The following is a 24,196-nucleotide window of genomic DNA, read 5'->3' as shown; positions in this document are numbered from 1 at the left end:
TTTCTTTTTTTCTTTTTTAAATTTTGCTTAACGTCGCACCGACACAGATAGGTTATGGCGACGATAGGTTAGGAAAGGCCTAGGAGTTGGAAGGAAGCGGCCGTGGCATTTGCCAGCATTTGCCTAGTGTGAAAATGGGAAACAATTTCGCTGTGGATGTAGGCGATCTGTATGAAGAAACCATCATCAATTTTAATTTTTCTCGCGTGTCCATGACTTTCTGCTTTCTTCTTAGCCTTCGCTTTTAAGCCCTTCCACAGAAATTTAACTTGCTCGTCACTCGAAGCATTGAATTCTTCTGTCGTGGTTTTCCATGAATTTATTTTCTTATCCAGCATCTTTATGTCGTGTTTCTTACAGATAGATAGATCTTCATTAATAAGCATTTATCTTTTTCGCTTACGTTTTTCCCCCGTTTCCTATCACACACAACCTTATCTCCTTAGATTTCTTTAAAGAAAACACGCAAACACAACTACACTCCACGAGTAACGAACGCTACTTCTATAATAGAAACTAAAGGAGTACATTGTACTTCAACTCTCCGACGTTACTTCCGGAGTAATTTACTCCAAGATGGTGCACGCCACCCTTAGATTTGCTAGTATTTAATTGATAAGGAGAGTACCTTTACACAATATGAATACATACATTCATATTTCAGCCCAGTTAAAGGTATGATCAGGTTTTTACTGGAATGAAAGACTTTCTGATTTCCTGATTAAATTGTTGATGGCATGCCATTCCTACTCCTGTCCGCTATGGGTGGGGGGATGAATACATCCTCGGCGACTGAAAGGGGACTCCTGGGACTCTCGACGTGGAAACGTGGGCTGGCGACTACGGGATCCCCACCTGGGTCTGGCTTTGTTTCCGCTTCCCTTTGTCAGGCTCCTCGCTTTTGACCGTCTTATCCGACCTCACTTGGTCAAACTCCCTTCTTTTCGTAAGAGGCGACTAAAAATTGGGCCGGGGCTCTTATCTTGGGAGCTTAGGTTGGCGATCACGGTTTCCATAGCTGGATCTAACATTGCTTCTACTTACTTGTGTTAACTTTCCTATCCGACCTCGATCGTATCAGTTTTACGAAGTCGGGCTCTTCCTGGCCCTTCCCCTTCTTCCATCGATACCTTCATTCGAAGTGTCGGACCTCTTACATTTTCCTTCTGATAAGTGTTAAGAGAGGATGATTGCCCAGTTGTACTTCCTCTTAAAACAATAATCACCACCACTACTCCTACTCTGCTTGGGTTGAGTCTACACACACAGCATATGCTATGTTGCTCAGATCCCTACACGAAACCAATTATCCAAAAGGTCAGCACTCTTAGTATCTTCGTTTTCCCTAGATTCGGTCATACTCGGCTCGTAAACATCCGAGGATGCAATTTATTGATTGGCCTACTTAAGCGCTCGACCTTGGTAAATGTGAGTGTGTTTGGCTAACGATGCGGAAGATCCAGGGTTTGTTAGCTCCGTATTAGGCAAACTGATTTACCAGAAATTAGTGCCAGTAAAAATTGTTCGATCCTTGTACCGGTACTTGCAAATCCCATTATAATTGCGTGATATTCTACACTGTTAATCTTCAGACAGTCATAAAGAAATTATTGCGAAGATTTTGTCCATCGAAAGAGTTTCTCCGACGATAAAGTAATTTCCTAAAGGGAGTTAAAACTTTAGAAATCAAACATGCAGGCATGTTTATATTTTATTCTGCAAAATAATTTGGAAGTTTCAGATTAAATTGATGAGTCTGTAGTTCCAAAACTCGTTCTGGAAATAAGATTTTAGTGTTTACTACCCCCATGGCACTGCAGCCCTAATGGGCCTTGGCGTACCAAGCAACCGCTGCTCAGCCCGAAGGTTTGCAGATTACGAGGTGATGTGTGGTCAACGTGACGAATTCTCTCGACCATTAATCCTGCCTTTCTCGACGGGGACAACTAGATAGCTCCTCAGTTATCTTTAGTGTAAACTGAACCTCGAACCAGATGTCTGACCCGGCCGCGAATCGAACCGCAGGCCTCCAAGTAAAAGGTAGGCTCACTATACCTAAACCGCGGACCAGCGATGTTTATGAACTTATAGTTAAATATAAATACATTTTGAAACCTTTGAATTTTCAAAACTAATTGGCGGATAGTAATGACAGCTCTATTTCCACGGATTTGTGGGTAAAGTTCATTTCTTTACGGTGGTAGCATTGAAACAATGAATATGGCAGCATATTTGGTTTATAACTGAATGCTTGATTGTTGGGAATGTTCACAGTGAATTACTTTGGATACGGTTTCTAACGTCTGACATTTTCAATATACAGGGTGTACCAAAACTCGACGGAAAAAATTAGAAAATCACAAAGTACGATCACATGCGGACTCAAAATACCTATTTCACAATTATTACTTTAAACTCGTATCCACGATCACAGTTAACCTACGCCTGGCCCGCACCCACGGCCATATTGCCACTAATCGAAACCTGCCTTGAGGTATAAGAATTGTAGTTGGTCTTGAGCAGAGCGACAGTGTATGAGAGTCTAATAGAATCCGAGGAAGAGCTCGTTGCTTGGAACTGCGTACTCGCTATAGTACATGCTCGGAATCTTTTTGCACGCGTACGATGGGCAATGGCACGTCGTCGCAGAGCGGGTGTTGAAGCAGAAGGACACACTTTTGAACATTTTTATGTAAAATGTTATAATTAAATCGGCATGTAATAGTTTTACTCTCAACCACCTTAAAATGTACTTCAACTATTGATTTCCGGCCAATGGTTATTTAAAACATATTTGTTTTTGTCTCTCCTATCGTCCCTAGAAATTTGAGTTTTGAATGTTGATACACTCTGTATAGTTTAGAAGTCGAAACGCATTCTTTTTTTGTTTGTAAGTTGCTTTACGTCGCACCGACACAGACAGGTCTTATGGCGACGATGGGATAGAAAAGGGCTAGGAGTGGGAAAGAAGCGGCCGTGGCCTTAATTAAGATACAGTCCCAGCATTTGCCTGATGTTATAAAGGGCAACCACGGAAAACCATCTTCAGGGCTGCCAACAGTGGGGTTCGAACCCACTATCTCGCGAATACTGGATACTGTCCGTTAGAAGTGATTCCTTCAAGAATACAGTAGATTCTGTTGTAACACTTTCGGAGGTTGTAGAGGTCGAAATAATCTGTATATTGATTGTAATATCCCAAATATGCATTTTTAAAAGTTGTAACACTTTCATTCTCAGCCATCGAAGTAAGCGTCAGGCTCACATTCACAATTGCCACAGACATATCTCATACGATGTAAGTTTCTGAGGACTGTGCTTCCTTTAAATGCCATCGAATGTAGAAAAGGGGAAGTGTGCATGTTAACATTCTCAGTGAAACTGTCCATAATATATCATTAGACATCTTGACTGTAGCCTCTGGATTATGCGGAGCAAAAGTTCTAGCTGCTATTCGGTGTTGCATCGGGCACAGAACTTACCAGCCTATGTTCAAGCATTGCATCATAATTATTATCAAATACAGTAGAGACAATACGCGACACTCTGCGAGATATCGAGGGACAGCGATTAGAGCTCTATCTAGCGGAGTGACCGGAGAGTTACTGATTCTGTCATAATAGTACGTGTATTTGTTTGTGAAGTTTTTGGCGTTATTTATGCGTTTGCATTAAGTTGACATAAGTAAATAGTAGCGTGTGTCATTCCTTTATATCTCCTCTCAATATGAGTGGAAATATATGTGCTGTGTTTTGCTGCAATAACTATGAAGTGAAGAAGGATTCGCGGTCTTTCATCCATTCCCCTCGTGACAAGAGAATGTAAGTAAATATTGTGTTTGCATATATATTCTTCAAGTGGCACGAGAGTTTTGCAGTACTTCCTAAACTTCTGACCTGCTTGACCCATATTTTAACTGGCTTAAAATATAATAAGCCTATGTTATTGTATAGCGCAGCAGTTAACCTTTACTAGCGATGTGTTGTAGGTTTGATCTGTGGGTTTGATTTAACTCAGGAAAATACATACGCATATGTGTGTGGCTGGTTGTATTCCAAGTTACCCCATTTGGAATGCCGTAATGCGTTGTCAAGCACTGAAGAAAATATGGGTGATTTAAGAAATGTACATATTTTGTTGAAGCAATATGTTGATGCAAATTTGCTTTACCCTAATGTAATGGCTTTATGGCAAGTATTGCTTATAGGGAAAGTTTGAATGTTTTTGAGGCTAAATTTATAGATTTTCTTTCTGTTAGTAGGCTTCAAGTTAAAAGGAAAATTGTCCAGCTCTTAAATGTAAATTCATTGAATCATGTGTGTAAGGAATGTGCCGATATTTTTGATGACAAGTGTTTTAATGTGATGCTACAATGCTCTTAAATGAGAAAAAAGACAAATCTAGCCGTGAACGTTCAGGTAGGAATGCTAAACCTAAAAATAGTAATGCATAAATGTCAAGCCCTTTCACAGCAGTCCATTTCACATCTTGATTATATGTCTAATTTCAGTCTTTAAATAATAACCTGTTAAATAATTCTTCATTCATTTATCCAGAATTCCTTTAGCTTTAGCAACTTTGAACTTTCTAGACGTAATTTGTTAATAATTAATGTAATGTACATTTCCATTGATATTTGAATTTAGCGCTAATTTTCAGGTCACTCCACTAGGAGCGCCACTTGCGACTTGTCTCCCATTTTAACAAGGCTAAATCCGGAAGTGACGCGTATTGTCTCTACTGCATTTGATATTATGCTTCTCGGCGGGAATATGGTTGAATAATTGCAGACGTGGAAATCATTTAGTGGAATGATCTTTAAATGTTGCACGTGCCCCGTGTTTATAACGAGGAAGAAGTAGAAGAAGGCATTAATGACCCGTCCATTTACATTTCAGGACGCGACCGACCTGTATTAGTCTCCATATTGCTGGAGGTTTGCTACCGAAAAGTCTGGGGAAACTTGGAGATTCAGACATTCCTAAATTGAGCAGTAACACTAGGGAATACGTCAGGGAAAATAAAATCTATTTCTAGTCCATATTTAAATGTTAAATCGAAATATGATGTTTAAAACTGTCCTACGGATCTCAGCTTTCTATTATAGAATATGATATACAGTATATACTGTATATTGGGTACCGGTATGTGGGAAATCATGGAAAATTTCTTCTAGGATGGTTGGAGGGTGAGATTTTAGTTCACTTTTCATCACAATCCGATGTTGTGTGCACAGTCCTTCAAATCAGTCTTAAGGTCTTAGTAGAACCGAGAATCAAATCAGGTCCAGTTGGACGTGTAGATAGTGGCAGCGGACGTAATCCATGGACGTCACTCTTTTCTTTGTTAGGAGTGGTCTGTGCTGGACTGCTGCCCGCAACGTGCTAAATCGGTTAAACAATCAGTAGCAATAATGATGTATTGTATTTGGCACGAGCATTCCATAAGGATTTTTTATAATGCTGCTCTATCAGCACGTGCCGTGAGTGCTTGGAGATGTTAGATCGCCTTGCTATAAATAGATTCATATGCGTCAGTTGAGGTATAATGGACAGCTGGATGACTTTCTTGTAGAATATCTAGCAACATTATTGAAATGGCGTACGGCTTTTAGTGCCGGGAGTGTCCGAGGACATATTCGGCTCGCCAGATGCAGGTCTTTTGATTTGACTCCCGTAGGTGACCTGCGTGTCGTGATGAGGATGAAATGATGATGAAAACTATACATACACCCAGCCCCAGTGCCAGCGAAATAAACCAATTAAGGTTACAATTCTCGACCCTGCCGGGAATCGAACCCGGGACCCCTGTGACCAAAGGCCAGCACGCTAACCATTTAGCCATGGAGCCGGACACTGAGGACATTATTGTACATCAATTAAAACTGAGGATACGTTCACTCTGACGAGAAGAGGTCAGCACGTAGGCATTAGAACATTGTAGACTTACTACTAACTAACAGACTAATAACACGTTCACAGTGGCCTAGAATTTAGCGTAATAGCCTCCCACATGCTTGGGTACCGGGTTCGATCCCTGTGTTTGCCGTTATATTATGATGGTTTGAATGACTATACGGTTGTCCTCAAACATCAGATAATAATGAATTACGAATAAAAGTGAGTAGCATCGATTCATCATCAGTGAGTCGAGAATTGCGGTGCAGTTTCACTTCTTCTTCTTATTATTATTATTATTAACCTTCTTCTTCTTCTTCTTCTTCTTCTTCTTCTTCTTCTTCTTCTTCTTCTTCTTCAAGTGGTGCCCTTATTTCGAATAAGAATCAACCCGTGAGATACTGTTGAAATATGTTCCCTACCATTCTTTTATAGATTACCGGTATGATTATATTTCTACATGTAAAAGTTTTTAACTCTGTTTTCATCTGCAAGGTCTACCATCGCAATCGGATTTCCGAACCATCGGACACAATCTTCTTCTTTTCCTACCGCTTTTTCCCACACCTATGGGTTCGCGGGTGTGAACTGGGTTGCACATGTTGATTCGGCCATGTTGTACGTGTGGCGTCTACTTTCTTTCCTGCGGTAACAGGTCATTCTCGCGGGGTTCGACTCGTTGGCTGAATGATCAGCGTACTGGCCTTCGGTTCAGAGGGTCCCGGGTTCGATTCCCGGTCGGGTCGGGGATTTTAATCGCTTCTGATTATTTCTTCTGGCTCGGGGACGGGGTGTATGTGTCCGTCACAACACTCTCCTCATCATATTCAGACAACGTACCACACTACCAACCACCACAGAAACACGCAATAGTGATTTCATCCCTTCATATAGAGTTGGCGTCAGGAAGGGCATCCCGCCGTAAAACAGGGCCAAATCCACATGTGCTAGGCAGTTAGCACCCGGGAATCCACAGGTGTGGGAAAAAGCGATAGGAAAAGAAGAAGATATATATTCTATATATATATATATATATATATATATATATAATCATATTCGCGGTATACGTGCGTACTAGATCCATTACGAAATTATGGAACATCTTCACAGAAATGATTCCTGGCAGAGGTGTCCAACACTAACGAACAGTTTGCTCTGTGACCATTAAGAAAAGAAACGAAACACTGTCCATCCGTACATCTGTAGTGGCTTCCGATACCTAACAACGAACCATAAAGAGTCCCAAGAAACAAATACGAAAGTGAAGTCAACAAACTAACATGTCCTGGATGCCTCGCCAACGTGTCCCAATATCTTCCTGTTTAAAGCCGAACCGTGTGATGAGTCCCAAGATTCGAGGAGACGTGAGAAATGCAAATACCACAGGTTCAGAAGAATTGTCGTATCCACTACTTCATTTCTTTATAAGACCAGGTTCTATTTGACTAGGCACTTGAACGCTCAGAAATAGAGGCGCGTGTATTAATTCGCAGAGAATCTTGATTGTAAACCACCATACTCACTGCACGATATCAAGTTTGGTGTTTGATATCCGGTTCTCGTATTTTGATCAAATACTTCTCGATTCAACCCTCGCTACTGAAATATGTGGACATTGTGATCGTACATATATCACACCCCCGAATTATATGTAGAAGTTAGAGATATTATTGTCAGTATTCGATTTATTATTATTATTATTATTATTATTATTATTATTATTATTATTATTATTATTATTATTATTATTATTATTATTATTATTATCAGTATTTCATTTGTATATTTTGCCATTTATATTTGTAAGCTGGAAGATATCCACATATGTAGGTATGAGTAATTTGTTTTGCACAAGTGGGAAAACATTGCTATCTTGGACTCTGGTAATTCGTAGGAGTCATGTGGCTACCCAAGTGTCCTATGAGATGTATTTGTTGATGTCGTCGGGAAATTCTATGAGTCATGTAAATATCCCAGCCTGATGAGAGGAGCTTGTTGTGGTATTAGGAAAGTTCGTTTGACTCACGTAATAAACCACAGAGTTTGTTTATCTCTTGGGAGCAAGGAGAAGTTCAGGGCATCACTCATGATTGGCTGGCAAGGACCAATCCATATGTATCATGTGAGAGGAAGGGGAATGCTGAGGTCTTTATATAAACTTCGAAATGACAGCGGAGGAGGATCACTACTACTAGAACTACAACTGACACGCTGTACGAGAAAGAAGTAGTGTTGGATATACGGTATTCGAGTGACACGGCTGCAATGGACTGGACTTCAAACGTTCGTGGAGCGTAGTCTTGTTCTGTTCGTGGAAAGTGGCTGATCAACAAATTGTGGAGAGCGTACGCATTAAGTATTGTAGTACTTGTGGTGGTCTGACTTTTTTTTAAAAAAATTTTTGCTACGGGCTTTACGTCGCACCGACACAGATAGGTCTTATGGCGACGATGGGATAGGAAAGGCCTAGGAGTTGGAAGGAAGCGGCCGTGGCCTTAATTAAGGTACAGCCCCAGCATTTGCCTGGTGTGAAAATGGGAAACCACGGAAAATCATTTTCAGGGCTGCCGATAGTGGGATTCGAACCTACTATCTCCGGGATGCAAGCTCACAGCCGCGCGCCCCTACGCACACGGCCAACTCGCCCGGTAGGTCTGGCATTATATGTTGGTGAAAGTTATCTCAGACTTTCCATAATTTATGTTCGGGATCGATGAGTGTGTGTTGCTCAGATGTATATGTCTTTACAAGTGTTAGTCTGTGAACACAGTATTACGAGGTACAGTATCTGTGTGATGTTATAAGTGCCGATTATGAGAATCAGCAAGTCTAATTGATACAGAGACAGTGAAGGGTATTTATCTACATGTATGTACATTGTTCATCGGACTATCTACAAATGGTAGTTTAGCTCTCGCTTTCGTTTTCCCGCTGTTTTTCATTGTTGTTGTTGTAAATATGGAGTCTTCCAGCAATATTTTATGGGTGTATTATATGTATAATTCTGTGTGTTGATGAGGTTCTCATGCACGGATTTTGTTAAGAATATAGTTAGCTATTTTAGAATCAGTGGAGTTATTGATGAACCTAGGTTCAGTTCCTACCTATTTAGTCGTTTTCAGGAGGTTAGGTAAGGCCTGCAGCAGGTGTACCAGTACGCAGCATTATGTACACGCCCTGGGATATACAGTTTATCATGCTCTATCAAATTTCGAGGGATCCATTCTGGTGAACTCTGGCGCCCATACTACGGACAGTTCGGTTAACTATTTTTATTAATTTAATATATTTCAATTTTATTTATTCAGTTATTTATTTATATATTTTTATTCATGATTTTATTTATTAGTAATCATCAACAAGTTACAGCATCTTTGATCTGTATTATGCACAGCTCATTTCTGATGAAGGTGACCGTCTCTGGCAAGAATTCACGATGAACTCATCTAAGAACCAACAGTGAGCAAGAATGCGTGACCGTCATTATCACTGGCCTTATAGACCTATGATTCCTTTCTTTGGGACACTTTAATGGAGAAATTCCATGACAAAAACCTGCAAATTTCGGACGAACACAATGAAACATACGAAGTACGATTCATCATATCAAAATATTCGCATTGCAGCAGAAAATTCTGAACCCATATATGGCAGTGCGCAAATTATAAAGACGAGGATGTCTGTATTCATGCATTATTTTAGCGCATGTGCGTGAGAGCTATTTGTACTGGATAACTGGAATAATCTAGGGGAACTGTCATTTGTATTTCAGTTAAACATTTAAGAAATGAATACACCTGCTTCTTACGACTCCTGAATACTCTGTTTCACATGTAATGTTCGAAGTTGGATCGAGCAAGTATTTTAATTGGTAGCGTTAAAAAGCACAGTAGTTTAGTCCAGTTGAAAGGTAAATCATTACAAAAGATGTACAGTTACACATATAATGGGTACTATATATTCATGAACTGTGATACATAGTTTTAAAATCACAAAACCTAACATTCTAAATTATGAAAAAGGTATCCTGACTCTTTGTGGTCACAATTTTAGACAACTGTAACTCGCATTGTGCCTTTGCTGGCGGGACCTAGTAATTACAATGTACTATGTCCTTTGGTATCGGCTAGAACAAAAATGTTATTTTTATTGAAATGCCTCAGTCTCATCCTTGACTTTGACAAATATGATAGCGACTGGGGTATGAGTGATGCTAGTAATGTCATTTCTTATGCAGCCAGTCCCTGTTGTTGATGTTGTAAAATTGTCGGCCATGCGCTCGGTTGGTGCGTGCATTTCAGTGGGCTTGGCAGACGATATGTAATAGGAACTTCTGTCTAGGTGAGGAAAGCAACAGGAAACTACCTCACTCCTCATTTCCCTAGTTCACCTCTTCAGTGACGCCTAGGCCATCTATGACAGCTGATGGCGGAGCTGTTGAGGATCAAACCAGCCTTCGGGTTGAATACTCACTAACACAATAAGAATAATGCATTTTTATTACTTGCATTTATGATACCTACTTTAGCGAGACGCGTATTTCTTTTCCAGATGGATTCTGTTATCACACACCGGGTGCTTTGACACTCAACAAGGCATCCCCTCCGGCTCCTGTACTCAAGACGCTGGTGCTGCACGCTCAAGACGATGTGGTGGCTCTACTCAATGAATGGTTTGGGCGCTGTGAGGTGGTCCGACGTCTTGATCTTATTTCATGTCGCCTAGGCAAGGAGGCGGGTTCTGATCGTCTCCTTGGTCTCATTAACGAACATTTCCCTGAGCTGCAGGCCCTCAGTCTCGAAAACTCCGGGGAATCACAGGCAGAACTCGACTACAAAGTCCTGGCTGGCTTCAGGCACTTGACAGCGCTCAACCTCTCACGATGTAAGGTACGTTCCATACACGCGCCATATTTTCGTAGAACATCGCTTCAAAACTGCCATTGATGATGATAGAATATAAGCCCAACACCTTGTAAAATACGTCTTTTATCATTGTGTGAATTGGTTTCTACAGAAGTGATAATTCCGCATGGAGACTGTGTGGCTCTTGTCTCGAATTCCAGAACAGCTAATCAGAAATGAGGTCTTATAAAATACGAAACACACCATTAGATATACTAGTATTTTAAAGAACCTCTAAGGATCTATTAGGTAAGGTAAGGGTTATTCTGCCCGAAGGCAGGTCTGAACCTCCGCAGAGGTGTTCCTGAGCCGGAGTTTACGTGCGGTAGGGCGGCCAGTTCCTTTCCGCTCCTCCATTCCCTTACCCCCCCCCCACCACCAACAGCGCGTGGCAACCCATCCAACTCCTGACCACGCCCAATATTGCTTAACTTCGGATATCTCACGGGATCCGGTGTTTCAACACGACTACGGCCGTTGGCAGGATCTATTAATGTCATGTATTATTATTATTATTATTATTATTATTATTATTATTATTATTATTATTCAGTGATTCCATCAGTATATCTCAATTATTGATATTATTAATTAACCCTTTATAAGGCGTAGACGTGCTCAGTTCTGAGCAGGGATTTAAAGCACGAAATTCTTCAGACAAATATTCCACCCTACGCTCATCATAAATGTAACCATGATCTTCAGCGTGACAATCTGGAAGTTAGCCATTGTTTTATATTGTCTTCCTTATGTCGTTTACACAACTGATAATGTGCATGTGAACTAAACGTTATGCGGCGTTTTCAACTACATCGACAACATTGTGCTTTCCCGACCTCGGATTTGCGGTGCGTTCCTTTTTGGACAATTACTGCGAAGGGAACGTATGGACAACCAACCTAACATTACTATACTGGAGCTCTGCCTAAGGTTGCAATGCAGGAGAAAAAAAACTTTGTATTCAGTTCTTAGGCCAAGAAGATACGAAGATTCCTGTTAAATGTACCGTATTATTTCCTTGCGTGGTAATGACAACATTAAGCATTTTTTTAAATAACAAGCTTTCTTCATAAACATTTCTTCTATTTTTCCACTTTTGTCCATCTGTCGGATACTTTTAAAATGTCCGTGCCGATGACCTTATTGTCAGGTCCCTTAAAATAGCAGTAACCACCATCATCGTCATTAAATTGTACCCATGTGTAAGTCTGCTAGTTTGAAGTCATCTACAGGCACTTTGAAAGAGTTGAAATTACCATACAAATAATTTCACAAAGTATCTAACAAGCTGAAGTTGACAGATTAAATTTTCGATCAGTATAATAAATTTGGTAAGATATCCCTTCCAATCGAGTGCAGATTTCTGTAGGTGATCAAAGCCACCTAGTTTAACGTCACACCAACTAAGGTTCTTTGGTGATAATGTGAGAGGGAAGAGTCAGCACCGGGAAGGAAGTGACCGTGTCTTCAGTTAAGGTACAGCCCCAGCGTTTGCGTAGTGTAAAATGGGGAAACCATGTAATACCATCTTCAGGGTTGCCGATAGTGGGGTTCGAACAAGAGGACTGCATAAATTCGTTCGAGTTCGACCGGTCAGCGGAAATACTGTAATGCAGTCACCAAGCATTTCATAGTCGATCGGTCTTTCCCCTGAGTACACCTTCTCTTAAGAAACAACACCAAACAAAAATGCAGCCAAATGTGGTGGTTTAATAATAATAATAATAATCATAATAATAATAATAATAATAATAATAATAATAATAATAATCGTATGGCCTCAGCTACCGTGTGCAGACATTTCAATTTGACGCCATCTGGCTGTCTGCTCGTCAATTTCGACGTTCCGTTTTACTCTAGGCCCACTAGATGACAGACCGAGTAAACCGAAACTCTCTTGGGCGTCTATGGCTGAGATTTAATTAATTTTGTCGGGTAAACACCAAATGTGTCACCATAGATCTTTTACATGCCGACATCGTACGACATGGAGTGTCGAATGGACTTTTTTCCGCCCTTCAAAAATCCGACTACCTCTGCCGGATTTGAACCCGCTATCTTGGGATCCGGAGGCCGACACTCTACCAACTGATCCACAGAGGCAGCTATGTGGTGGTTTAATATCGCGTAACTAACATGGACAAGTACGTAAAAAATTACATTTTGACGTAAATATGGTCCGCTTCTGTGGTGTAGTGGTTAGTGTGATTAGCTGCCACCCCCGGAGGCCCGGGTTCGATTCCCGACTCTGCCACGAAATTTGAAAAGTGGTACGAGGGCTGGAACGGGGTCCACTCAGCATCGGGAGGTCAACAGAGTAGAGGTGGGTTCGATTCCCACCTCAGCCATCCTGGAAGGGCTTTTCCGTGGTTTCTAACTTCTCTTCCAGGCAAATGCCGGGATGGTACCTAACTTAATGCCACGGCCGCTTCCTTCCCTCTTCCTTGTCTATCCCTTCCAGTCGTCGCATCCCCCCGCAAGGCCACTGTTCAGCATAGCAGGTGAGGCCGCCTGAGCGAGGTACTGGTCATCCTTCCCAGTTGTATCCCCCGACCCAGAGTCTGAAGCTCCAGGACACTGCCTTTGAGGCGGTAGAGGTGGGTTCCCTCGCTGAGTCCGAGGGAAAAACCGACCCTGGAGGATAAACGGATAAAGAAGAAGAAGAAGAAGAAGACGTAAATATGTCTTAGGCTGGGGGTCAACTGAAAATTTACGTTTACGAAATTACCATCACAAAACGTGTGACGGGGGTGTAACCTAGCAACCGTGGCAGGTGGTCATCTGGAATTAGCAGTCGTTGACGGATGGCCATCACCGAGAAATTTATGATCATTTAATATTTGCAAAGGGAAAAGTGGTTTCATTTGTTTTCTTACAAATTAGTTGAGCCATTTCAATTCAAGAGACCGATTTCCAAGACTTAATGTGTTTTATATGTTTTAATCGTTCTGGTATAACACATGAAACATGAAGAAATGATCATTCGAAGATTCAGGGGAAGAGTCATAAATCCTAAATGCTATCAATGATATTTATACCACAGGCCTACTCAGCTCGCATCAGTCTACTTCCCACGGGTGATACTGACGATGCATAACTTCTATAGTGTTGTCACATTCCTTATGTTTAAAACAGACATACGTAATACGATGTTTTACAGAAAAGTGCAATATTTCTGAGCCGGAAGGAAAGAAAATGTGATGATCTACAATGTCCCAAGCCCTGAAACTTATCAACAATAACGATATACTGACTATTGTTAGTTGAGGTGGGTGTCGTCTCACCACTCATCTCCTCTACATGGCATGACTACCCCTTCAGCGACGGATAAGATTGCTAGTTTGCTACATGTAAAACTTTTTGGTTTATTTCTCTTTTTTATGTGGCGGCATGAACATATATTTTGTTTTTTCTTTGAATTTACTTTGCAGGACATGAGGTTTTTTCCGAGTGACTGAATTTTAGGCCATGTCTTGTAAGTAGTTGAAGTTTATTTGAATGTCAAGAATGTGTGACAAAGAAATGGGAGAGAGTATTAAGGTAATCATACTTTGTGTACTTCTCCCTTGATGCCAAATTACCGCCTGTTTAGTGTGTGACGATACTTTCCAGATGTTCACAAATATTTGTGTTGGGTGTTGTTTACGTTTGGCACGCCAACTTATCCGGAGTTTAATGCGAGAGCGCCGTATTAAACTGTCAGTGAAGCAGAATTGTACGGCTTTCTAATTTTGCCTGTTCGCAGCGAAATGTTTGTACCAGCTCTACTGTAATGATATCAGTGAAGGTTATTGTTGTTTTAAGATAAAGGGTGGTAAGACTATAAACCAATCTTAAACTTGAGTAGGAAGGATAAAATCGCCTACGGTATTTCTCTGAGCAAAAACATGACTCTTGCACTACAGGCACCGGGCGAGTTGGCCGTGCGCGTAAAGGCGCGCGGCTGTGAGCTTGCATCCGGGAGATAGTAGGTTCGAATCCCACTATCGGCAGCCCTGAAAATGGTTTTCCGTGGTTTCCCATTTTCACACCAGGCAAATGCTGGGGCTGTACCTTAATTAAGGCCACGGCCGCTTCCTTCCAACTCCTAGGCCTTTCCTATCCCATAGTCGCCATAAGACCTATCTGTGTCGGCGCGACGTAAAGCTCCTAGCAAAAAAAAAAAGCACTACAGGCCCATTCAGCTCGCATCAGCCTTCTTCCCACGGCTGATAGTAACGGTGTATAACTTCTATAGTGTTTTCCAGGCTATTTGGTCATATTATTTATGTTTGAAACTACCGGGCGGAGTGGTCGCGCGTGTCAAAGCGCTACGGCTATGGAGCCAAGCTCTTCATTCGGGAGACGCTTGGGTTCGAGCTTCACCGTCGGCTGTCCTGAGAATGGTTTTCTGTGGTTTGTCATTTTAACTTCCAGGTAAATGCCGGGACAGTTCCTATTCATAAGTCACAGCCGATTTCTTCCACTTCCTTACCCAGTTCACCATCATCCATTTCATATCCAACTGAGGTTGGTGTCTGGAAGGAAGTCTGACGTTAAAACATGCCATAAAATTCATCTCGCGTCATCCCCGAACCCGTATCAGAAATAGGACTAAGGGATATTTATATTTGTGTGTGTTTAAAAGTCATAATCAGACGTGGGAAGTAAATTAATTACAACAATTGAATTACAACGATTACTTCGTTAGTAATTTTTACTCGCATCGTTACTTTTGACAGTATAATTTTTACTCGTAATTTACTTCTGAAAATAAAATTGTAATTGTTATATTTTAGTAATCGTTACATTCTAGTAATCGATATATATCGGATCGAGATCTTGGAAACTTTGAAGCCCAGCACTGAGCACTCGAAGGCGTCGCGCCAAGGATATAATTACAGGATACGACGCTCACTCGTTCATTTACTCGCAGGTTGTCGTGGTTACTGGTTGTGAATTGGATAATCTGTACTACGTGGTCGAGATGGTGGTGGTAGCGACTGTTGTTGTAAGATAAAGTACAACTGGACAACCATCCTCTATTAACACTAAACAGAAGGAAGGAAAAATGGACGAGGTCCGACACTTCGAAAAGTGAAGGCATTCTATCCCACCGCCGCCATAAGATCTATCTGCGTCGGTGTGGCGTAAAGCAAGTTGTAAATAATAAGAAGAATATTGTTATTGATTTAATCTCCTACTAACTACTTTTATACGGCTTTTGGGAGATGTGGAGATGCCGAATCATATTTTATGTAGTTCTTGTGTAACGATACCAAATTACCGCCTATGTAGTTTGTGGCAATGTTCTTCCTATATGTTCACGATATTTATATTGGATTCTGTTTACGTTTGGTGGATTACATATTGAGCCCTTATTGAATTTCTAATTAATCAGTCATTTATGTGAATGTACAGAGTATATTTCATTTTATTAAGTCTTGGTAACTGGCAGGGAGCATCTACATTCATCAGTACATGTAGAAATTTCTATAGTTAGCTTGGAGCCCAGGTTTATTTCCTTGCCAGCTATGTTTAGAAGAAGGGATTTCGACATGACGTACACAAAGCAGAACAAGGAAAGAATGGAACTCCAACGGCCAGGGCCGACGGAAAACATTTCGGAAGCCCGGCGAGAGGCTAGAGAAGCTAGCAAGATACGTTTAAAGTAAGCGTCAGGCACGCGATGTGTTGAAGAAATGATATGATAGCGTCACGGTCATTTTGGCTAGTCATTGGTCTATGTAAGTGATGGCCTCAATCGAGAATACAACGGCGTCTGAGAGGACGAGTTAATAAAAGCGACCAGCGTGTTGGCTACCTACCCTTTATTCGGCAAGATTCTGCGCAGGTAACATCGTGAGAAGAAGTATTATTTACGCGAGTGCGGGTCAGGACATATGTATCTTGGTCGTATGGGGACTTGTAACATTGTTGAAGACGCTTAGACTGCATTTAAATTATTCAAGATTTTAAACTTGGGAAAATGGCATTCATCTTTCGATTCGCAGCAGGAGAGAACAGTTTCAAATAATCATTTCAATGCATAGTAGCCTGCCTGTTTAGATAGATTTTTCGAAGACATAAACTTCACTATTTCCAGCCCAGCATTTAAATGGGAAACATTTGACCTAGTTACGGGGTTAGATAAGAAGAGTTGCTCCGCGACCGAATGGAAACTGGTTTTTCCCGGTCAATGGAAACTACCCCGGTGGTAGTATTCTAGTAATTGGCAGGTTAATCTTGACCCAGTTTTCTACACCGTGAATGAGGGGGTGTTTTAGACAACCTCCAGAAGCAGAAGCAGCGACGAAGACTACGAGACCACATTTCGACGCCAGGATGGAGACCGAAGGGCTGACCCAGTTCTATTCTGAAGGCATCACGTTCGATATGGCTCGTTAACATGATGGGGAGCCCGCTGTCTCGAAGGCAGGCGCCACAAGTCGACGAAATGGATGAGTACTGAATTTTCAATGTAATTATGTATGTGTCCACATGTTTTCATGTAGCAAAAGGGGATAGGTTAGTTTTGTTATTTAATTTCAGTAGATTTAGTTTTGTTTGGAAGGACTACGTCCTATTAAAGTAAATGTTAGGAAGCTTGTAAATGTAAATATAATTGTAACGTAAATGTGGACCGTTTGCATGAGGTCACAGCTTGCTTTCCTTTCATTTTATTCAGATTTTTAGCTGAGTGGTTAACGTCATTCCTTTTTACGAGTCTGTTTCTTGTTTTAGCCTCATATATTTTTGTTTCGCTTTGCTTTGATGTTTGAGACGCAGTGTTTGTCTCTAGGCTTGAATGTAAATATAAATAAGGATTTAAATTAAAATCAGGAAGGACTAGGTTAAAGCATTATTGATGGGAGCTCAAAGTGTACGGAAATATGCCGTCAAGTTTTCTAGGATTATTGCATGATGTGTGAATGAGAATGTGTGAGATGGTGGAGTTTGGATCCACAAATTTTGGTAGCGTGATCTTCATGAGTATTTGCATATAAGGATAAGTGTAAATTAGTGATTGATTCACGAGTTCCTCGAATGCGGTTTCGTATTCCGAGTTCCGAGTATTAGAATCAATTTTCTGTAAGTTTATTAGTATTTATGCGAGTTTCTTGAGTTGAAGATTGAGATATTTCAGTAACTTTCAGAAGTTCAGAAATGATCGATTGCATATGTGGCAAAATCTTAGTTTCAAGTTATGGTATTATTATAGAGTTGGCCACTTTATTATTCAAGTTTAACTTAACGAGCGCGAGTGCTTTGATTTGTGACCAGCGCGGTCTTAATTCTTTTCATGCGAGCGAATGTTAGACGACGTTATTTATATTTGTATCAGTTTTTGGCAACTTTAGGACGTGTGATATTTTTGTGATTATGAGTAAGAGGACGCGTTCCTCATTTAAAAGGCCTGCATTTTCATGATTTTGTGACTTGCCTCGGGTAGACTTGGGAGCAGCATGTGTTAAGGGTCGGATCCTATGATTTTTGATACTTGCTGCATTATTTGGGAAGACTGAATCTCCGCATTTGAGTCATTCCGCCGTGTTGTTGGTAAGGGTGATATGTGTGTCTACCGAGGAGAGTTTTATTTTAGCGGCCTATACTTCGTGATTATTTTTTTGTTTTTGTCCATGCCACTACGGTTGTTGCAGTAGACAAGATTTTTATATCGCGACGTTTGTTTGGATTTTCTTTTATGATATAACCGCGCTGAGGAATATTTGTGTCATGTAATATTTTTCAGGAACCAACGTTGAATTATGTGTTGAAACTTAAAGCCTACTCTGTTATATTTATGAATTTGTGTCATACAATTTATTTCAAGAATCCATGTTGATTTTTGCATGTCGTTATAAAGTCCACCAGCTGATTGATTTTGTGTCATGTAATTTATTTCAGGAACCTACGTTGAATAGGAAGTGTTGCTTAAAGTCTAAAGTTGTTTCCTGATATTTTCCATCGAGTCTTTGAGTGAATGGGAGTTGCGTAAATGCAGCATGCTTTTCTTGGTGAGCCCTGGAAAATATGAGATCATGTTTTTGTTTCTTTGATTATGTATATCTGCCATTTTTGTGATTTTTGTGTGTGGTTCTGATCCACATTGTTTTGTTGTGCTCATGAGGTTGCTCATAATTGAGGTGTATATATTTGTACATATGATGTCTTACCACTCAGCGTGTTTATATTGTACAGTTAGATTAGTTTTGTCCCCTCGTTGCGCATTAAATCACGTCTTTTTTTAACGTTAGGGACCCCCACTGCAATGTCAAGTGTGCAGGAAAGGGGAACGTACTCATCTACAGTTGAAGGAGTTAACAAAAACAAAGCCAGGAGCGTGGTGCGAGCACGCTAGCCAAAGTATAAAATTGATACCTTTCAAGAACTCTGCCTTGTAATGTTAAGTATGTGTGTCGGCATACATTAGAAAATTTTGTGTGATATTTGAGTCTCAAGATGGACTTGATCAAGCTGAGAGAATTTCTTAGTTTGGTAATTTTTGGATCACTTTCATGCATTTTTGCTATTTTTCGTGTTTCTTGTTTATTTTTCTTAATAAACATATTTTTCCTCTAATCAGACGTCATGCTTCGCCTTGCTTTATTTATAGCTTTTAGTTGACCTTACCGTATTCATATTAGTTATATGTTCCCCATCAAAATCCAGATTTATATATTTTTAAGGCATTATTTAGCATAGTCCGAACTGAGCACGCCTCGAAGCGGCTGACTAGTCTGGGGCAAATTACCTTTCTGGTAGAAACGGAGACAATATCAGTTAATCTATCGACAAGAGGCTGGTGTATTTGAACACTTCAAATACCACTGAACTGAGCAGGGATCGAATCTGGCAACTTGAGCTCAGAAGGACAGCGTTCTACCGTCTGAGCTAATCATAAGGAAACTGTTTGGATTGGACGAAGCCAATTGCAATGAAAATTAGTAGGATGATAAATTAAGACAATCATATTTACATACTTAAAAACAGGTATTTGTGTTAATAAAAGTTTATACTAACAGCAAGCACGTTTGTATATAGATGACCAAAATTTGATACTGCATAATACTCGTATTTCAGCTTCCATAATAAATTATACAGAAGAATTAAAACCCCAATATTTTGACATATGAATGTACAGTACTTGTTATTTAAATAGAGTCTGAAATTCTGTTCGTATGGTCGAAATCTCATTTTTGGTATAAAGCGATTTAATGTAACTTCAAAATATCAGTGACATATTTCTACAGTTCCATCGCATCATCAACTGCCCCGAGTTGCCCAACTGTTTTTCAGAAATTAATTAAAATTATTAATAATCGTATGGCCTCAGCTACCGTGTGCAGACATTTCAATTTGACGCCATCTGGCTGTCTGCTCGTCAATTTCGACGTTTCGTTTTACTCTAGGCCCACTAGATGGCAGACCGAGTAAACCGAAACTCTCTTGGGCGTCTGTGGCTGAGATTTAATGAATTTTGTCGGGTAAACACCAAATGTGTCACCAGAGATCTTTTACATGCCGACATCGTACGACATGGAGTGTCGAATGGACTTTTTTCCGCCCTTCAAAAATCCGACTACCTCTGCCGGGTTTGAACCCGGTATCTTGGGATCCGGAGGCCGACACTATACCACTGATCCACAGAGGCAGCTCAGAAATTAATTATAACTATAGATAATATTACAGCAACATTATTTTTACTATTCATTTTAGAATATGTTAGTTGACTATACACCGAAGTTTCATTGAAATCTGTCAGATGCAACCCAAACAGTTTTGTCAACCGAATTACATCGAAAGATGCCAAATGAAGGACCCCATAGAACTCGTCAAATTAATAATGTCCAGGTCGGAAGAGAATGGGATTTGGCCAAGGAAGATGGCACGAGAACAGTGATGGCATTGAGACATATCACAAATAAGTGGAAGCAATGTTACACCCAGCTGGGGCCTTGTGTTCTCCACGTACGTCTCACAAGTTGTGATGGTTGTTTTCAAGCGGGGAAACAAGGAGATTATAAGACTCTTGGACCATAAATGGAAAGTTGAAGAAGAAGGCTTCTTCCTCGAAAATCGAAGGTATCGGTTAAAAGAAAGGGAAGGACGATGAAAGACGAGAAGTGAATGATCCTTACACGTAACAGGCAGTAGATCCTGGCACAAGTGAGTGGAAACAATTCCGGACTTTGCTGACGCCCTGCAGTTACCACACGTTTCACTAGATGTTAACCCCTGGGAGTACAGTGTTCCTGCAGATCCATTTAACGAAAGTAAAACAAAGATACCTCCATAACAGGCCATGAAGGTCCTTGGGAATGTGGAAATTAAACGTTTCCACTATCCGTAACCTCGGTACTAAGTGGTATAGGGTGATTAGCTCTACGTCCGGCCACCTTTAACCCTAGGAATTAACCAGTACTCATTTTAGGCGTTGGCTTAGTGAACCTCAGAGTAATGTGCCTCTTCAGAAGTGAAAGTCTCGTTTCTAAATTTTTCAACTTCTTGATGGAGAACTGAACCCACATTATCTGGGCAGACCGAGCATATATTTATAAATACAGTACGCGTAAAAGTATTAATGCTATACAGGTGTATCTGAAACACAATTTAACGAATGCTAGAATGGGTATACCTGAATGACATACAAACGGATTTTCTTTTTACCAGTGCGAAGAGATACCTCGTTATCGAGAAAATTAGACCACAGGTCGTCAGATCCATTCTCACTGACAAACAGTTCCCAAACTTGTGGCACTTGCTGCTCCCCTTTCGCTGCTGATCATGTACTGGCTGCTCTCACGGCAGTTATGATCGTAAAGTCGGCTATGCGATAATTCTTGTATTTACTTTTGTGTACGTTACTACTTGAGGTTGAGAAATGAAATTCAGTAACAATAAAAATATAAAAGTGATTAATGTTGCAAGGAAACCTATATTATTAAAACCCAATATTGTATATGACTACGTACTTTGATCTTCATTTTTACACCTCTTCACATACTCATAGTTTTATCATTACGCATACACAAACAATACAAAAATGATCTACTTTTTAACGAATAACAGTTTTTTTGCTGTTATAGGTATGTGATATTTTTGCATTCAATGTCACTTTCCTATTGAGAAGAATGAGCCTGTTTATCAATTAGTTTGTTATATCCTGGTATTATTTTAGATATTGCAACACGTATTTATTTGCCCGTCTTCAATTTATCTCCATAATTCAAATGCATTACAGCTATTCCAGAAAAACCGCATTCCCAAAGGTAAGACGTAGGGAACGGAATCAACGAACCGAGTGGAGTGTGGTAAAACTATTTTCAATAAATATAACGTAAATAAATCATAACATGATAAAAAGACATCAAAATTAACACTATCCTGTACAAACTCATTTTATGCAGGCCTAGTAAAAGTAGTAAGCCCGAGCTGATATCGTCATTTTATCATTTTTAAACACTGAGCAGGTATCCTCATCGCAGGTAAAAAGTGCGGTGTAACAAAGAACTGTTTGTGGACAGTACTGACCGGCCGTGCTGCATAAGCGACGTTGTCACGTTTTCTTCAATCACCGGGGTGGAACATATTAACGTGCATAAGAATCTAATGCATTCAGCTTCTATACATTAACACATTCCTTCATGCAATTTACCCGTTTCGGTGCTAACGTTATTCTTTGTGTTAGTCTTCGATGTATCTTTCTTCCGACTGTATCATGAACTGGCTTTTGCCATTCGTCGACTGCTATTCAAATATTCATGGGCGTTATACAGTATATAATGACTAGGGCCCGGACTTTTTAAAAATGCATATGCGCATATGAAAATGCATATTTTAACGTTAGTGCATATTTTTAACGTTAGTGCATATACAGCCATATTTTCTCTTCTGTCTGATCGATCAGCTAAGATTTCTGAACGAAATGAAAAATTTAATGAGCTCTGTATGTTACACATCATTTGGCAACATGAGAAACCTTCCCTGATCTAGGAAAGTGCTTTCTGTGTCGCAATACAGGTAGGTAGATGGATAATGACGTTTTTCACAACAGCAATTTTCTACTTCTAATATTCCTTTCTCCTTCTACTTTCATAACTAAGTGCATTCATCTGTTAACTTTCTCTTCGTCTATTGCAATGTTTTACCAGATTAAACTGTAAAAATGCCTAATGTCTTTGCCAAAAGAATGTTCCGAGCAGTCAATGCCGGTGTACAAGTAAAGCCCAGTTACGTCCGTCGACGTAGAACGATCAATTTCACCGTAAAAATTAATTCTGTTCGACAATAGAACAACATTGAAAAACTGTTGAAACCTACTGAAATGCATCATTTTGCAAAGAATGAAACTTATTTAACAATGTAACACTGAGTTAAAAATTAAATAATGTGTTTGATAATTGTATTTTGTTTTATTTTTAGTGCATATTTTCGAGCATATTTTCAACATTGTTATTGCTTATATGCATGCATATTTTAGGAGTTTTTAGTGCATATGAATCCGGACCCTGATAATGACTCTTTGTGAGACTACTTGCTTAATGCCCCTATATGTATTTCCTCCCTTCTCGCCCGCTCACAATCGTTATTTTCAGTAAGGTTACCATCGTCACTATTTGTCACGCTGTTATTTATAGCAATTTCCCACGGTCTCCACATCTTAATATTTCTCAGCGAAACGTTCTGATATTCGTTAAAAGTGTTTCATATACACTTTGTATATAATCTATGTAAATTACGTAATTAAAATGAGATCGGTGGCGTTAATACTGCTGCTTTTATTACTCTCAATGGAGAGTAACGCCGATGACCGTAACCTCATGGTACTACGCAGTCACGTTATTCCAAAGACGCAGGGGCGTAGGCTATCTAATGGGAGGGGGGGTCAGGGAGGGGATACTTCTGATGATTTCCACTTAATTATATCACTATAGTGCTATTAAAACAATGTGGGTGTTCTGACAGCTCTCAGCGTGGTAGTAGGAGGTGGCAGTTACTATGGCAACCGGTACACGCCTCCCGTTTCAGCCAATCCCAGCTCGGCATGCACTCTCCCTTTTCCTACCCCCGCTGTCTGAAAGCTTCGTGAGGCGGTCGGTCCGAGTTCCACGTTGCCAATATAGTATACCCACGGTTACTAGACTAGACGGTAGGGGTCATCAGTTGGGTGCGCAATAGCAAGCCATGCCTCCTGACGTCACAAGGCATCCTTGTTCGCTAAGCGAAGCAGAGTGCTATTAGTCTATACTGGTAATAATAAGAGTTGGCGTCTGACATTTCTTAGAGGGAGGTCCGTTTACTGACTGCCGAGGCGGGATAAAGGGAGTGGCTGTGTGGTTGCCATGGAAACGAGGGTGGGGCGACTGCAGTTGCCATGGAGATAAAACTTCAGGGCAGCTCGTCTTTCTTGGA

The 24,196-nt window shown here is 40.4% G+C and overlaps 1 protein-coding gene across 1 annotated transcript in view; it reads left to right on the top strand.

The window, feature by feature from the left end:
• Positions 1 to 24,196, top strand: part of LOC136856755 (F-box/LRR-repeat protein fbxl-1) — a 167,934-nt gene that overhangs the window by 52,110 nt on the left and 91,628 nt on the right. Inside the window, exon 3 of the mRNA XM_067134847.2 lies at positions 10,449 to 10,786. Within this exon, the coding sequence (XP_066990948.2) occupies positions 10,449 to 10,786 (338 nt within the window). The remainder of the gene's footprint in view (positions 1 to 10,448; positions 10,787 to 24,196) is intronic.

Source organism: Anabrus simplex, chromosome 1, assembly GCF_040414725.1.
Source record: "Anabrus simplex isolate iqAnaSimp1 chromosome 1, ASM4041472v1, whole genome shotgun sequence".
In the NCBI taxonomy this organism is placed as follows: Eukaryota; Metazoa; Arthropoda; class Insecta; order Orthoptera; family Tettigoniidae; genus Anabrus; species Anabrus simplex.
This window is presented reverse-complemented; position numbering and strand designations above follow the sequence as displayed.